The sequence below is a fragment of the Ornithorhynchus anatinus genome, chromosome X1 (assembly GCF_004115215.2).
Source record: "Ornithorhynchus anatinus isolate Pmale09 chromosome X1, mOrnAna1.pri.v4, whole genome shotgun sequence".
NCBI lineage: Eukaryota > Metazoa > Chordata > Mammalia > Monotremata > Ornithorhynchidae > Ornithorhynchus > Ornithorhynchus anatinus.
This window is the reverse complement of record NC_041749.1, coordinates 19,747,754-19,765,762: the sequence shown is the minus strand read 5'-3', so window position 1 is coordinate 19,765,762 and position 18,009 is coordinate 19,747,754. Positions and strand designations below refer to the sequence as shown.

At 39.2% G+C, this 18,009-nt stretch overlaps 1 protein-coding gene across 1 annotated transcript in view; it reads left to right on the top strand.

Annotated features, from left to right (window-relative positions):
• RANBP17 (RAN binding protein 17) overlaps window positions 1-18,009 on the top strand; it is a 249,620-nt gene that overhangs the window by 18,651 nt on the left and 212,960 nt on the right. The window contains exons 6-12 of the mRNA XM_029050932.2: window positions 5,160-5,264; window positions 8,010-8,175; window positions 10,236-10,309; window positions 12,600-12,719; window positions 16,921-17,067; window positions 17,269-17,441; window positions 17,586-17,779. Coding sequence (XP_028906765.1) covers window positions 5,160-5,264; window positions 8,010-8,175; window positions 10,236-10,309; window positions 12,600-12,719; window positions 16,921-17,067; window positions 17,269-17,441; window positions 17,586-17,779 — 979 coding nt within the window. The remainder of the gene's footprint in view (window positions 1-5,159; window positions 5,265-8,009; window positions 8,176-10,235; window positions 10,310-12,599; window positions 12,720-16,920; window positions 17,068-17,268; window positions 17,442-17,585; window positions 17,780-18,009) is intronic.

The window sequence follows — 18,009 nt, the reverse complement described above, 5'->3', positions numbered from 1 at the left end:
ACTGGTGTTTTTGAAATGTTACTTGGCACGGTGGCTCTTTCACAGGATAGCAGCTGAGCTTGCAGTCACCTGCTCCTATTTATTTCAATTGCTGCTGTAGTAATAATAATCGAAACAAAAGCAAGAGCAGGATCTCTTTCTAAATAGACAATCTGTTAACGAAAGAGAAGTTAGGAACTGTCATGATCATGACAGTTTGCCCCCCAGAATCAGTTCCGGGTTACAGTGTCGCCTGTGGGTGCCCAGTGTAGCCTTGCTTTCCTTGAGGGCCAAAAAACATAATATTATTATATAAATGGACTCAGACAAGACCTATCAAGCCTTATGTTTTTGTCAGTGTCAAAAACTGAGCCCACCTCTGCCATGGGCAACTCTGATATTCATTCATTCATTCAATAGTATTTATTGAGCGCTTACTATGTGAAGAGCACTGTCCTAAGTGCCTGCAATGTACAATTTGGCAACAGATAGAGACAATCCCTGCCCATTGACGGGCTTACAGTCTAATCGGGAAGTGGTTAAGAAAGGAGCAGCTTCCTTCCGCAGTCTTCATTTGAAGTCGGAGAACCCTAAATTATTTGCCATCTGATTCCTCACAGCAAAGTATCTCTGAGCAGCACTGAACAGTTGTGGCAGTGATAGCTGTATTGTTAGCAGAATTATTTCCAAGAAGAGCCTGCTTCTCATCCTCACGTCCATCCTCTTTACCTAGAGAAGCAGCAAGGCTTAGAGAAAAGAGCAGGAGCTTGAGAATCAGAGGCCATGGGTTCTAATCCCAGTTCTGCCACTTGTCTGCCGTGTCACCTTAAGCAAGCCACTTAACTTCTCTGTGCCTCAGTTACCTCATCTGTAAAATGGAGATTAAGACTGTGAGTCCCACATGGGACAACCTGATTACCTTGACTCTACCCCAAGTCTTAGTGCTTGGCACACAGTAAGGGCTTAACAAATACCGTAATTATTATTATTATTATTACCCTCAAAAAGGTGCTGAGCCCTCTTAGGGGTATTCCTTATTTTTTCGTTTCCATCCCTACACACTTAAACTTGCTGGAGTGTCCTTCCATTCCCCACAGAGTGTAGGGTGCCAGGTTGAGAATTTGGAGAAACATTGTGGCCTAGGGATAGAGCATGGGCCTGGGAGCCAAAAGGACCTGGTTGTAATCCCAACTCTGCCACTTGCCTCCCTTGTGACCTTGGGCAAGTCACTTAACTTCTTTCTGCATCAGCTCCCTCATCTGTAAAATGGGGGTTAAGGTTGTGAGCCTCATGTGGGACAGGAACTATGTCCAACTTGATTAGCCTGAGTCTACCCCAGTGCTTAATACAGTATTTGGCACAAAATAAGAATAGCAATAATAATTGTGGTATTTGTTAAATGCTTACCATATGCCATTCACTGTACTAAGCACTGGAGTTGATACAAACAAATCAAGTTGGACACAGTCCATGTCCCATATTGGGCTCAGAGTCTCAATCCCCATTTTACAGATGAGGAAACAGGCACAGAGAAGTGAAGTGTCTTGCCCAAAGCCACACAGCAGACAAGTAGTGGAGCTGGGATTAGAATTCATGACCTTCTAACTCCCAGGCCGGTGCTCTATCCACTACCCCATGCTTCTTCCCCTCTTAACTTAACAAATACCATAAGAAAAAAAAATTGTTTTTGGAATTGTTCAATAATACTGAATGAACAAATCAGCCTTTCACTTTTTCAAATTATAACTTTGGGTATGTCTAAATCAGTTTGATAACGTTTCCTAACTTTAAGTACATTTTTCACTAATAGTCTCTAAAGTTGACATTGACATGATAAAGTTTACTTCATATATTTTCACAGGGGCTTTGTGAATAAGGATTCTGAAGTCTTATTTCAGTAGAGGATTCTGAAGTCTTATTTCAGTAGATCATAGGATTACATTATTAATATGAATATGTGTCTTGTTGCCCTTTGGGTGTATTTTTGGGGTAATAATTTTTTCTTCATAGCACTTTTAAATAATGCAAATGAAAAAATATGTTGGTATTAATGTTAATGCTGGTTGTCAAAGAATTCTGAAAGTATTTTGATTAGGAGGAATAAAAGGAGAAAAATGGTGATAATGAAGATGTGTTCCTAATCTTACTCAGATTACCCTAGTTGCTAAAATAAAAGAATAAAAATAAAAGTGCTTTAAATTAAAAAAAAAAACCTTTCTTTAGGAGAACTCTTTTTAATGGTATTTATTAAGTGCTTACTATTTTCCAGGCATTGTTCTAAACGCTGGAGTAAGTACATATTACTCAGGTTGGACACAGTCCATGTCCCACATGGAGCTCACAGTCTTAATTCCCATTTTACAGATGAAGTAACTGAGGCACAGAGAAGTTAAATGACTTGCCTGTGGTCACAAAGCAGACAAGTGCCGGAGCTGAAATTAGAACCTAGGTCCTTCTAATTTCCAATCCTGTGCTTAGGCCTGGCTGCTTCTCATCATTATCTTCATGTAAGCTTGTCAGCAGGAAACATGTCTGCTAACTCTGTTGTATTGTACTTTCCGAGTGCTTAGTACAGTGTGCTGTACATAATAAACACTCAATAAATACTCTTAATTGATTGATATGACCCCTTTAAAGACGATGAGGGTAGGTATTATTACCATTCCCAAATTGCAGCTGAGCATTTGCCATTCAGCAAGGTTAACTGTTTTTACCCCAGGCCGGCCATTTAGTTGATGACAGTTTCTCACTAACTGTCCAGAACTCTGTACTTCATTCATTCATTCAATAGTATTTATTGAGTGCATACTATGTGCAGAGCTAAGCACTTGGAATGTACAATTCGGCAATAGATAGAGACAATGACAGGCTCACAGTCTAATTGGGAGAGACAGCAGAGCAAAACAGAACAAAGCAAAAACAAGACAACATTATCACGATAAATAGAATCAAGGGGATGTACACCTCATTAACAAAATAGAGTAATAAAAATATATACAAATGAGCACAGTGCTGAGGGGAGGGGAAGAGAGAGGGGTAGGGGCAGAAGGATGGGGGCTGAGGGGAGATGAAGGGGGAAGGGGGAGAAGCAGACGGTGGAGGGGGAGCAGAGGGAAAAGGGGGTAGCTCAGTCTGGGAAGGCCTCTTGGAGGAGGTGAGCTCTCAGGATTTTGAAGAGGGGAAGAGAGTTAATTTCGCGGACGTGAGGAGGGAGGGCATTCCAGGACAGCAGAAGGACATGGGCCAGAGGTCGATGGCGGGATAGGCGTGAACGGGAGACAGGAGGGTGAGCAGCAGAGAAGCGGAGTGTACAGGGTGGGCAGTAGAAAGAGAGAAGGGAGGTGAGGTAGGAGGGGGCAAGGTGATGGAGAGCTTTGAAGCCAATAGTGAGGAGTTTTTGCCTCAAGTGAAGGTTGATAAGCAACCACTGGAGGTTTTTAAGGAGGGGATTGACATGCCCAGAGCGTTTCTGTAGGAAGATGATGCAGGCAGTGGAATGAAGAATAGACTGGAGTGGGGAGAGACAGGAGGAAGGGAGATCAGAGAGAAGGCTGACACAATAATCCAGCTGGGATATTATGAGAGCAAATACTTGATAGGAGGGGTGGCCAAACTCTGTCACCAAAGCTTCAAGCATGTCTTCACCTGCTCTGCATCACGTACTTTAGTGTTGATTTTCACCCTGGCGGCAGAAGTAGACTGCACTGTGCTGCATTTCCTGGCCCCACCCCTGCCTTGGCTGGACAGCCCCACACCCCCCCCCCCCCCCCGGAAAGCCCTCTGCCACTCGCCATTTTCATCCGTGGCTTTCGGCCTTGTCACATTTTTGGTTTCTGGCATTCAGTTCATGAGTCTTGACCACCTTTATGATCAGTCAATCAATCAATGGTGTTTATTGAGCATTTACTATTTGTCAAGCACTGTTCTAAGCACTGGGGTAATCGAGGTAATCAGGTTGTCCCACATGGTGGTCACAGTCTTAATCCTCATTTTACAGATGAGGTAACTGAGGCACAGAGAAGTTAAGTGATGTGCCCAAGGTCACACAGCAGACAAGTACTGAAGACTTGGGAGAGCACTATATAATAAAACTAGCAGACACGTTTCCTGCCTGTACAAGTTTACAGCCTAGGGGAGGAGACAGGCATTAATATAAATAAATAATTTATAATATATAATTTAAAAATATCTACATCTGTGCTGTGGGGTTAGGGATTGGGTGAATGACAAATGCCTGAAGGCATAGGTGTCACAGAAAGGAGAGCAAGCGGGGAAAAAGGGTGCTTAATTGGGGAAGGACTCTTGGAGGAGAGGTGACCTTAATAGTGTTTTGAAGGTGGGGAGAGTGGTGATCTGGTGTACATGGATGGGGAGGGAGTGCCAGGCTAGGGAAAGCGGTCGGTGGTGAGGTAGATGAGATCGGGGCTCAGTGAGTAACCTGACATTAGTGAGGACTGCTCTGCGGTAGGAAATCAGCAAGGTGGGACAAGTCGATTGAGTGCTTTAAAGGCAGTGGTTAGGAGTATCTGATGTGGAGCCGTTGGAGGGTCTTGAGCAGTGGGGAGACATGGACTGAATGTTTTTGTTGAAAAACAATCAATGCAGCAGAGTGAAGTATGGACTGGATTGGGGAAAGACAAGAAGCCCAGGGGGTCAACAAGGAGGCAGATACAGTAGTCAAGATGGGATAGGATAAGTGCTTGGATCAGCATAGTAACACTTTGGATAGAGAGGAAAGGGCGGATTTTAGCAATGTTGTAAAGATAGAACCTACAGGATTTGATAATGGATTGCATCTGTGGGTAGAATGAGAGAGATGAGTAGAGGACAATGCCAAGTTTACAGGATTGTGAGATAGGTATGGTAGTGATGTAGTCTATAGTGATAGGAAAGACAAGAGACTTTTCTTATAGTATACTAAGATCCCTCTAGACTGTAAGCTCACTGTGGACAGGGAACATGTCTACCAACTCTTTTGTACTCTCCCAAGCATTTAGTTCAGTGCTCAGCACACAGTAACCCCTCAATAAATTTCATTGATGATGATAATGATGTCTCCATGAATCACATATATCATTTTGGGGAGATCTTTTGTGCCCTTCTTCCAGTTTAAGTTTGATTACATAAATTGCATTCATTTCTTTTTTTATTAAATTGTCCTCTTTAAACATTTTCTTTAGGTTGATTATTCTAGACCTTCAGCAAAACATCGGAAAATAGCTACTTCATTCCGGGACACCTCTTTAAAGGATGTTCTGGTGCTGGCTTGCTCTCTGCTGAAAGAAGTAAGATATTTAATGCAACTTTTCACACAAAAGTCTAATGAGTGTTATAAAAATTTATTCTTCTAAATTCTGTTCCTATGAAAAGTCTGAATTTCTATATTCTGCCTTCCTGAAGTTGCTGTGACTAAAGTAGACTTTATTTTAAATAGAAACCTTTTTAATATGTCCAGGCAGTTAACAATCATAACCCAAGTAGTGGGAGGTATGCATAGTATAGACAAGGGCAATTCAAAGATAATACAAATATAATGTCCTCATAGAGAAACCTTGAGAAGTGAGGAAATGACAGAGTGGAACTCATTTAATAGTATGTATTAAGCACCTGCTGTATGCAGAACACTGTGTGAAGTTCTTGGGCGAGTACAAAAGAAGAAGACACGATCCCTACCCACACATAACTTACAGTTTACTGTGGGAGAAAGAAAAATAAGAAGTACTTAAATTAAAAAGTATGTTAAACTTTATGTATAAAATTGCAATGAGAGGTAATGAGTGCAAAAGTACTAAAGTGATTCTGAAGTTCTGAGATGACAATAGTAGACATGGGGAGAAGAAAAATTAGAAAAAGCCTCCTGGGGGAGGTGGAATGTTAGAAGCCTTTTGAAGATGTGCGGGACCTGTGGTCCAATACATTTAATGGAAATGGAGTCCCAGGTAGGGAGTGGGCCAGTGGTCTGAGACTTGAAAGTCGAGAACGAGTCACAGTAAGAAGGTGAGCCTGGGAGTAAACAGAAATACAAACCGGAGTGAAGTAGAAGAAGAGAGTGGATTGGTAAAATGGAGTGCCTTAAGGCCAAAGGTTAGGCATTTCTGTTTGAGGTAAAGTTGAAGGAGTTTTCTTCTCAACCACAAAAAGTTTGAGAAGTATCGTGCTTCTTCTAGCCCTCTTTTGTCTATGCCACTAGCCAGAATGACCCTATTCAGGTCCAACCCTACATCTGTAGAGAAACTTTTCCTAAAACTTCCTCCACCTTATTCATTGGCTCACTCCACTAATTGCTAACTGGCTTGGAATCTTTGCTTCTCCCAAGCTCACTTAATTACCCGCTGTCAACTTTCCCACCTTCAGCTCTTTGCTCAGGCTGTTCTCCCTTCCTGGCACTTCCTTCCTGTACAAGTCTGTTACACCACAGTCATCCCCACTGTCAAAATCCAACTGAAATTCCACCTCCTCCACGCTTTCCCTCATGAATTTTCAATATCCCCAACTTCCCTCAACTCAACAGTAACTTTGAGTTTATGTCATCAATCCATGATATTTATTGAGCATTTTCTGTGGGCAGAGCACTGTACTAAGAAGAAAGAAAGAAATTTGATAAGTGCTTACTATGTGCCAAGCACTGTTCTAAGCATTGGGATAGATACATAGCTTGACAGTGATCTTGTGACAAGTATTAAGAATAATAATTGTGATATTTGTTAAACAGTTACTATGTGCCAAGCATTGTATTAAGCCGTGGGGTAAATAAACGACAGGTCAGTCACAGTCCAATCTAAATAGGAGGGGGAACTGGTTTTGAATCCCCATTTTGCAGATAAGGAAATGGAGACGCCAACAAGTTAAATGATTTGCCTGAAGTCTTACACAACAGGTGAGTGGCAGAGCCTGAATTAGACCCCTGGTTCTCAGCTTCCCAGGCCCTTGCTGTTTCCACTAAATCGCACTGCTCCTAGAATTTTGATGCCTGTACTCTTTAGAGAATTTTGAATTGGTGGTGGTCAGAAAAGTTGGTCATTTATTTTTGACCTATTTACTAATGTTAGTAGGGATTCTTGCAAAACCTCTCCCACATATTGCTTCTCTTTTAATTACTGGGCCTATCTATTCATATTTATGTTGATTGTATGGCTGATGTATGTTTGCATTTACCTTCCCAATTAAACTGTGATTAAACTGTAATGAGGTCAAGAATCACAACTCCTCTTGTGCCATGTATCCCAGGTACCTAGTATACAGCACTGGGTACCTTGTGGTGAACAATTATTTACTGACTGACTTGGAAGGCAAATAAAAGGCAGAGGAGCTAGGGGAATTATGATATAGACAACAAATTTAATAGTAAACATTTTTTTCTTTATACCATAAGAACGTACACTCTATGCTCGATCATGTCCGAGATATCTAGCAAGCCCAGTATTCTGTCTCTGTTAGTGGCACCAAGATTTCTTGGTTGTCCTCATAAATCCTCTTGATTAAGGATATATCTTCCTTAATGCATCTATCTTGTCCCTTGTTTAGTTCAGCACAGACTTTTCATCAGTGACTTATATATCAAAACTCACGGAGTAGCTGTTTCCATATAATTTTCACCCAGTACATGAAGAAATCTTTCCTTTTCTCATAATCCCAGCACCTCGGTCTTCATTAGGTATTGAGGCAGTTGTGGGATTTGGGGAACAATATACTCTGGGTTTGCCTCATCCTAATAGTTCAGAGTTTTGTTAGCTTCTCTCATATATACTCTCAACCGTAGAGTCACACTGTACTTGTTCAGAAGGTACTTCATTCCCTCTGGTCATTTTAGTTGCCCTGCTGGCCATAATTAACATGCATGCTGTAATTAGAAAACTGTCTTTTGAATGAATAAAGTACTGTGCATGTCCTTTGCAATTGTTAGGCATTGATTTAATGCAATATTAAAAAATTAATCATTTCTATTCTTTTATAAGAGAAAATAATTTTGCTTAAATATTTCATAAACAGTTTTAAGCAAAACACTGAATCATCATGAAATGTTCTTTTAGGTGTTAGAAAAACCTTTAAATCTTCAGGACCAATGCCAGCAAAGTCTGGTAATGCATCTCTTGAAACTTGTCCTCAATTGTCTTAATTTTGACTTCATTGGAAGCTCAGCAGATGAGTCTGCAGATGATCTTTGCACTGTGCAGATACCAACAACCTGGAGAACAAGTAAGAAGGATTTCTGTTTACTAGTTGATCATTCGTATAGGTGATGTTAGGTATTGATTTGCTGCCCAGAGGAGGCTTTGAAAATATGGTCACCAATTGTGAACACTGCACTTTTACTTTATTCAGAATTGGATGTTGCTCTCTCTTGAATCGTAAAATGAGATCGTATTCATGTCTGGTCACAACCATTACTGCATTCTTCATTGTGAGCATATAAAGCTTATCCTTTACTGGGCTACCCATTTGCCACTTACAGAACTTGTTGCTGTTTTCAAATCTTGTATGTTGGGTTTTTTTATCTTCTTGAAGCATCTGCTTAAGGAACGCAATTCTTGATTGTTGCCCACCAGGCCTGAATGTAGACTGTCTAACATTGTGCTGTACCACATTGTATGAGACTGTGCTTTACTCTGCCTTTAAAAGTTTTCCCTGCTTCCCCTGCTTGTGAATGTCCCATTTCATTTCAACCTTACAGAAGTTGCTTGCATATTCTGCAATCTGTGGTTCACTTCATATGTCCCACCTAGTGAAAGTGTATTGCTATCAGTATTGCTTCACTCCTGAAAGATGATCGATTGATTTTTTTCAAGTCCTCATTGTTGGTGAGCCCATCTTGGAATCTGATGTTGAATACGGTTCACAGATAACACTGATGAAGCTGCTGGAGAAAAAGAGTACACCTTCTTTGGTAGATACAGTTTTATCTGCCACCCAGAAATTCGACATGAGCACAGCTTTGAAAAATTCTAGTTTGGTATTAAGCCTGGTGGCCCACTGTTCTGCCCCATTCCTATCAGTGTCTCAAAGTACACACTGACTTTACTGTATGTAAAACACTTGTAAATCTACGCATTGTTTGTTGTGTATCGTCAAAGGAGTGGAACTTAGTGATGGTATTAAATTCTTACTGCTGATGAAAATCTTGGTGAAAGCTGGTACAATCTTGGTGAAAGCTGGATTCTCTTTAAGATCATTTTCAGTCTATATTACTTCATTGACAGTGGTTCATAAACATCTGTGTCTTCTTTTTTCAGGTGTTTTTAAGCGCTTACTATCTGACAGGCACTGTACTAAGTGCTGGAGTAGATAGGTAATCAGGTTGGACAAAGTCCTCATCCCACATGGGGCTCACAGTCTTGATCCCCATTTTACAGATGTAGTACCTGAGGCACAGAAAATTTAAGTGACTTGCCCAAGGTCACAAAGCAAACAAGTTGTGGAGCCGGGATTAGAATTTAGTTCCTTCACCCTTGCTCTATCCAGTTTCCATTAATCCATACTGCTTTTTTTTTGAGTATTTATCTCCTTAGTTAATTCTCAGAGAAGCTCTTGGACTAGCAGTCTCAAGATTTTTAATGAGGTTTATGGAATAGAGTAGTATTCTGTTAGATTGAAAGTATATTTTTTCCAGTTTCAGACTTCTCATCACACCCTCAAATCCAGCTGTCCTGTTTGATCAGGATTGGGTTTGCTTCAGAGATGTGCTTTACATGCTTTACTTTAGTGGTGATGGGGGGAAAGGGTGAATTGAAGCATCTTCAACTCTGATTCAATAAGCCATACCATTATGGAGGAGCTTTAGGACTTTTCAAAGACTGGCCAAATTTGCTTAAAAATGCTTCTAGGAAAAGTCAGGGAGTGACCATATAAAGTGCCCCTAGGGAAATTGGATAAAAACTATTTTCCTGCTGATTACTGCTGACATAACTTTCAAATCCATTTTCAAAGCCTGAACATAACACTCTCATAAAATGCAATGTCCTGCAGTTAAAAGATTTTGTATTGAGCGTTTTCCTAATAAAAGTCAAAGAATTATCAATTAAACATCTTTTACTAACTTTATTCTCACCATTATCTTTATTCTTCAGTTGAAAATGAAACCATGAATTAAAATATTCTCGATCCGTAAAATAAGAACAAGGAAGCTGCTATCTGGTAACCTCCAGCTGTGCCTATGATTAATGTTGTAACATCCAGAGTAGTTGGAGGTCCTTGGAAGAAAAGAGCACATGAAGTGGTGTTATTATTGGGAGAAAAATATTAACCTTTTTTTCTTTCAGTCTTTCTGGAACCAGACACTTTGGATCTTTTCTTCGATTTGTATCATTCCCTTCCACCACTACTATCTCAATTAGTAAGTAAAAGCGAGTAATTAAAGCCAAAGGCTAAAACACTTAGAAAAAAGTTGGGTTTTTTTCATACCTATATATATTTGGATTTTTTTCTAATAAGATTGGTCTCCTGGAATATGACTTATAGTAACAATTAAAGCAGGTTGAAATGTAAATGAAAATGCTGCTTATATGTATATTCTTTAAAGGCATGCATTTATTTGTTCATTTTTTCAGTTACTTAAGGGTTTTGAGTACCTACAGAGCACTCAACATCTTGGCAACAAATATCAGCTGCAATAATAAATAATAATAAGATTTGTTAAGCACTGTGTGGGTGTGCCAAGCACTGGATTAAGTACTGGTGTAGAAGACAAGATAATCAGGTTGGACACAGTCCCTGTACTATATGGGGCTCACAGTCTTAATAGGGAGGAAAACAAGTATTGAATCCCCATTTTACAGGTGAGGAAACTGAGGCATGGAAACATTGCATGACTTGCCCAAGGTTACACAGCAGGTGGAGCCGGGATTGAAACCCAACTCATTTGATTTCCAGCCTGTGTTGCTTCTTTTGTAGATTCTCAGCTTTCATTCTCAAAGAACAGAAGACACATCCTTGATGTTGCCCATCAATATATGATTAAAACCAGGCTTCACAGGTTAACAAATGAAGAGAGAAAATCCCCTGGATATCTAAGGACCATACCCCACAGTTATGATCGAAGATACATTAAAGTGGTCCTAATCCTGGGCACAGAAATAAACCTGCTTAATCTTAAATCCTATGATACCTTGATGTAGCTATCAACCAGTTAAATGGTATTTAATGAGTACTTCATGTCCAAAGAATATATAAAAATGGAAATGTAATCTTATTTTTAAAACAAAACTCAGAAATATAGCTTTTTATGTTGAGGCAACAGCTCAGATCTATTCTGCTTTGAGTGCTCTGTTCCTTTCATCTCTTTTGTCAAAGAAAATGCTTGACAGTTGCAATTTAAAGTCAAGTGAAGAGTGGCCTCCAATTTCTAGATTAATGCATGTCTGTTAATTCAGCCAACCATAACATGAAGATAGCAGATCTTAGCATTTTAATACTTGCCCCAAATTGGAAAAATAGAATGAACTATTCTTTCCCACATCAGATAATTAATTTGCTAGGAAAATACTGTTGGACTCGACTTTGTAGCCTGATACTCAGTAATCTAAAACAAAAATAAATACGTGCAATTACAAAAGCATACTATATATAGGCTCAGAGCTAATCAATCAATATTTGAGTATGTGCTCTACACAGAGCACTGTACTGAGCACTTGTGAGAGTACAACAGTCAGTAGACATGACCCCCCTCAGCTATAAAAGCAAATAGCTCTTTTATTTATTTTTAGTTTTTCTTCTTTGTTCTGTTTATCATTTATTTCTTAGTTCATACCCCTCTCTAAGCAAGAAATTAAAGTTTCTATCCTATTTACCCTAAACAAATATCATAGTTTACTTTGTATGTGTATATGAGTTTATGTATATAATAATACATCCATCCATCTGTCCCTCCCTCCTTTCCTTCTTCCCCTCAACTCCACGCCCCAGGAGGCTGGGGAAAGACCATATCTGCAATGGAAAATGGGTTGGGTTGACAGTGTGGCAGAGAGTTAACTTGGACAGTAACCCCTCACCCCAGCCTCTTCTCAACCATTAGAATTCTCCTGTTAAACTCCTTAGAACAACTTAAAATCTTTCACTCAGAATATTAGAGTGTAAAAAGTAGAGCATTAAGCTATTGGAAGTGGCAGGATTTTGTGTCTAAAGTATATCTGTAGGCAGTAGATACTTATCTATAACTTTATTTTGCACAAGCAAATCCACCAACAAAATGCTCAAAATATCTAATAGATGATCATAACTTATGTAAATATATAGTAATATTTTGAATTAGCTGTTTTTTCTTTTATGCATATGTATGAAAATGCTGAATTTTCGAAGTATTATTTTCTACTCTCTAGTCAGCAGAAGGGCATCTGGACTAAAATACCAAAGATTTGTCTCATCTATGCTTATGTCTTGATTATTTTTATGGCTTTCTTGATAATTTGATTTTGAGAATCTAGATTTCCCTCTGTTAGGTAATTGGGTATGTGGAGGACTTTTTTTATGCGTAGTTCATGCTTACATCTGCAAAATATGGTTGGTTTCATTATTCACTTTTGCGACATAATTTGCATAAATCGAAGCATCTCCTTTCCTTTCAGGTATATGATTATAATTCTTATTGTATTTTCAAATTGTAAGCCATTATTTGTTTTCATTTTTAGGCACTTTCCTGCTTAGTTCAATTTGCTTCTACACGGAGATCTTTATTTAGCAGCCCTGAACGTGCAAAGTATCTTGGAAACTTAATTAAAGGAGTGAAAAGGATTCTTGAAAATCCTCAGGTGAACGTGAAATAAGTTATTGACTGAGTTATAGGTTTTAGTTTCAGAATTTAACAAATTAATATTTGTCATAATACTCATTTTTGGTGAAGAGGAAAGGCCATATGGGTTTGTTTAAGCCATGTATCTCATCTCTTACTCTTCTAATTTGTTGTGGTCATAAAGAAGGGGAAGCTAGGGAAGAAGGGAGGAGCAATTGTAATTGAGGGATTTCTGCTGATAAAAATAAGAAGCTACCAAATTATTTTATACATTAAAGAGTAGTTTCATAATTCTTCTTTAGACCATTTAGACCATTAGGAAACCAAAGGCTTCCTAATAAAGTATTTGGACCCATTCTTTTTTGTGATGTTTTGCCATGGGGTGAAGCATGGTGCTTCTTCCTCTGCTTTGCTCTCCACACTTGAGTGGACCTGCTTTCTAGCATTCTGTATTCATTTAGTTTTATATTATTTTGTGTATCATTCTTAACATTTAAATGGAAATATCCTAACATCAATTTGTTTATGAGTTGAGACAAAACATGTTCATTTTCAGTTTGGGAAGATAATGTTTTTGCCCTCTTGTGGCCACATAGGATTTTATAGTCCCCAGGTTCTAACTGCACCCACCAATGCATAGTCATAATTTCCATCTGAGTCTGTCACTTTAAGAAATTTTCCTTTGTCCCTGTAATATCCCTGTGATTTGGGGGGGGAAAAAATCTCTGTCCTAGGGGTTAAAGCTTGATTTCCCACCTGAAAATTATATTGTAATGTTTCTATGAAAATTATAATGAAAATAACATTTTTTTTTAATAAATGGTTCTTGTGAGTTACATAAAATGTTTGCTAGGGGTTCGTGCAAATCTTTATATGGAGGTGAAGCACTGACACTTTTGGTGACTGTACATATCTGAAAGCAGAAAGAAAAGTCAAATCCATACTGTTATTTTGTTTTAAAAGGTTTAGGTCTCACTGAAGATATGCATGGATGTTTAATGACATGCCCATTATCTCTAAAAAGATATTTTATCTGTGAAGTTTACCTCATTGATTGAACCTGACAGTTAGGATTTCGCCAGAACATTTTTTTAAAGCGTGACAGGTATAGAGTGATGACGATGGAGTCTCCCATCATACACAAGAGATGAACCTCAGTTCAGTCCTGAAGACTTTGGGCCTGAGAACCTGCATGACATAATTAATTTTAACAGTAGTGATTTGTAGAGCACCCCTTGTACAGTCTTGTCTCTTCCAGCTGTTTCCCAGTTAATAATAAAAATATTGGTATTTGTTAAGTGCTTACTATGTGCAGAGCACTGTTCTAAGCGCTGGGGGAGATACAGGGTCATCAGGTTGTCCCACGGGAGACTCACAGTCTTCATCCCCCTTTTACAGAGGAGGGAACTGAGACCCAGAGAAGTGAAGTGACTTGTCCACAGTCACACAGCTGACAAGTGGCAGAGCAGGGATTCGAACCCATGACCTCTGACTCTCAAGCCCGGGCTCTTTCCACTGAGCCACGCTGCAGTTAAATAGGTGGGGAGGGGATGCAGCACATTTACGAAATGCATACAAATATAGAATATGGTGTTCACTGGTTCTTCTTGATATCAGTGCCAAAAATTGATCTATTCTTCTGAGATCATCTGGATTACTAAAAAAACTCCAAAATTCATTAAGCCCTTACTGTGTGCTAAGTACTGTCCTAATTGAAGTAGCTACAAATATAATAGATTAGGCACAATGCCTGTTCTTTGTGATAAATCTAGGTGGAAATAGACAAATGAAATGGTGGTAACAATGGATAGCAATTTATCAATCAATAGTATTTATTGAACACCTTGTACAGAACTGTGTATTAAGCACCTGGGAAGGTGCAATAAAGTTAGTAGACACAATACCTGCCCTCAAGGACCTTCTGATCTGGAGGAGACAGACATTAAATGAAAAGATTGGGGAAAACAAATGACTTTAAAGATTTGTACTTAAGTGCTATGGAGCGGGGTAGGTGTGGAGTAAGAACTTAGTGGATGAGGACTATAGTGCACAGGAGACACAGGAGTGGGGGAGATGAGACATTAGGGAAGGCTTCCTGGAGGAGGCATACTTAGGGTCATGCAGATAGGAGATCTGCTGGATGCGAAAGGGAGCTCCATGCAGGAGGGAGGGCATGAGCAAAGGGTTGACAGTGAGAGAGGAGAGCCAGGCACAAGTGGAAAGACCAGTAATAGAGGAGTGAAGGGTGAAAGCTGGGTTGTAGTGGTGAAGGAATGAGGATGGGCAAAGATGAGAGAGCTGAATCAGTGCCTTAAATCCCATAGTTGGAAATTTTTGCTTGATGTGAAAATAAAATGGTTGTGTACTGTAAGGCAGGGAATGTGTCTGTTTATTGTTGTATTGTTCTCTCCCAAATGCTGAGTACAGTGTTCTGGACATGATAAGTGCACAATAAATACAGCTGAATGAATAAAAGTAGGCTTCTAACATCTGGTGTCTTATGACTCTGGGGGAGACTAGTCTGAGTTCGGGGTGGCAGTGGAAAAGCCCAGAGCCCTGAAGTTCAAAGGATTCCCAGACATATGTGACTCAATCCCTGCCCACCCCTGTCTGTGCAGGTAATGGGGCTTCTAGACGGTGGGGTCCTGTGATGCAGGGGGAAGATGATCTAGATGTATTTTTAGCAACTAAAAATGTGCTTAATCTTTGCTTAGCAGTACTGTCTGTACAGAGCCACACACAGGCATTCCATTTTTTAGTGATTAAATGACAATTACTTACAGCTTATCTACAAATAGCATCCAGCTTTTTCTTGTTATAAATTGAATCTAGGTTTGTTCATTTGAAAAATTTATTCGTTGCAAGTAACTGACAATTGAATGAAGAAACTGAACAAGTGATTCTATTCTGTTCTATTTGATCCTTTGGAAATGGTACACAATTACCTTCTGTAATGTCCCCTTTAGTGATTTGTCAGTTTGATTTTAAAGATTTTCAGAAGTGAACCTCTTCAGGTAGTTTTCATGCTGATAAAATTTATTATATCATTTCCAGAGCTTCATTTATCATTGGTTCAGTCAAGATGCTCTTTTTTAAATTCTCTGTTTTCTTACATGTAGCACTTTCCAGTATTCATATGCACAGTATTTTTCAGGCCTTGTGTTACACAACAGTAGTGTGCTTTCCTCTTAGGATTTTATGATCGACCATTAATATATCCCATGTGTAATTGGGATTTTTTTTTCTTTGTTTCTGTTTCATATGGTATCACATTTTGGGGGAAAAAGAAAAGCCAACTCTTTTGTTCATTCATTCAATAGTATTTATTGAGCACTTACTATCTGCAGAGCACTGTACTAAGCGCTTGGAATGAACAAGTCGGCAACAGATAGAGACAGTCCCTGCCGTTTGACAGGCTTACAGTCTAATCGACGGACTTACAGTCTAATCGTTGTATAAGGAGGGTGCAGTGCTGTTTCACTGACTACTGATGTAATTTACCATTCCAACCATGCATACAGTTATCATGGTGCAAAGCACATCTTCTCCCAGAGCTTTTGTTGTTCATTCTCTATTAATCATTTGTCACACCACATTGAATACTCCTCACGATCAGCTCTAAGGCACTCAATTAGTTCTCCCCTTCCTACTTTACCTAGCTGACCTCCTACTACAACTCAACCTGCCCGCTTCACTCCTCTAACACCAACTACTCCCTGTACCTTGGTCTCATCTCTCCCGCCACGAGCTCCTTGCCTATATCCTCCTTTCTGTTTGCAACTCCCTCCCCCATCTTATTGAACAAGCCACCACTGTCCCTATCTTTGAAACCTACTAAAATCACGTCTCCTCCAGGAAGCCTTCCCTGATGATTCTTCCATCCCTCCACCCTGTTCTCCCAACCTTCTGCATGATCTACGCATTGGGGTCCATTATTCCCTAAACACTTTGATACCCAGCCCATCTCCACAGCATTCTGTACATATCCTTACACTTTTCTTTCTGTATTGTGCTTTCACAAGTGCTTAGTACAGTGCTCGCCACACAGTAAGCACTAAATAAATACTATTGATTAATTGATTATTTGATTATTAGGTAGCACCTGCTTGTTATAGTTTGAAGGGAAGAAACAGAAATTTAATAGTCAACTACATAACAAATGTTTGTTGTTGGTCTCTTTGTAACTCATATTTTACTTTTTTGTTTCTGCAATAATTCAGGGTTTGGCTGATGCAGGTAATTACCATGAATTCTGTCGATTTTTGGCTCGTTTAAAGACAAACTATCAGTTGGGAGAACTAGTAATGGTGAAGGATTACCCAGAAGTTATCAGATTGATAGCTAATTTTACTATTACTAGCCTCCAGGTAAGAGAAACAATAATGTTTCAGTGTTTTAGTTATACTTTTTTAGTTCTATCGTCGTCTGGTTATTTTTCCTAATATGATTTACCTCAGTATTGTTGATTAGCATTGCTGTGCATATAAAGTGTCCACATTTCATTTTTATCACTAGGGTAACATTAACAGTGGGTAATTGAAAATTATTTTTGGTTTATTTCTTCATAGCACTGGGAATTTGCTCCAAACAGTGTTCATTATTTGTTGACTTTATGGCAGAGGATGGTAGCATCGGTACCTTTTGTGAAATCAACCGAACCTCACCTGTTAGACACGTATGCACCAGAAATCACCAAAGCCTATATTACGTCTAGATTGGAATCTGTCCCTATAGTTGTAAGGTATTGAAAAATTAAATGCTTTCATTTGTAATTGAATCACATTTCAGAGCACCAATTATTTGGCTTAATAAACTTTGCAAGCTATATTGATGCAAAAATGCTTTAAAATATTCCACTGATTCGCGGCTTATTGATTGATTGCAGAGATGGTTTGGATGACCCGCTGGATGATACAGCAAGTGTATTTCAACAGCTAGAACAACTCTGCACCGTAAGCAGATGTGAATATGAAAAGACTTGTGCTATTCTCATTCAGTTGTTTGATCAAAGCGCTCAGAATTACCAAAAGTCACTGCAGGCTTCTAACAGGAATCCCTTAGAAATAGCAGTCCAGGAAGGTCAGTATAATTTTGTTTTGCTTTAGAGTCTGTTTGGTATTTAACACCAGGGCAGCAATAGGGTATCGTTTTAGAATTGAGTTCCATTTCCTTCTTTAATATGCCCATTCAAATGGTTAAACTTTAAGGCTTGGCATTTTGCAAAATCGAAACCGTGCTACTACCTGGACAGTCTTTATTTCTCTCCCTAGATGAATTTTATTGGCATTATGGCATCTTTGACTAGATTA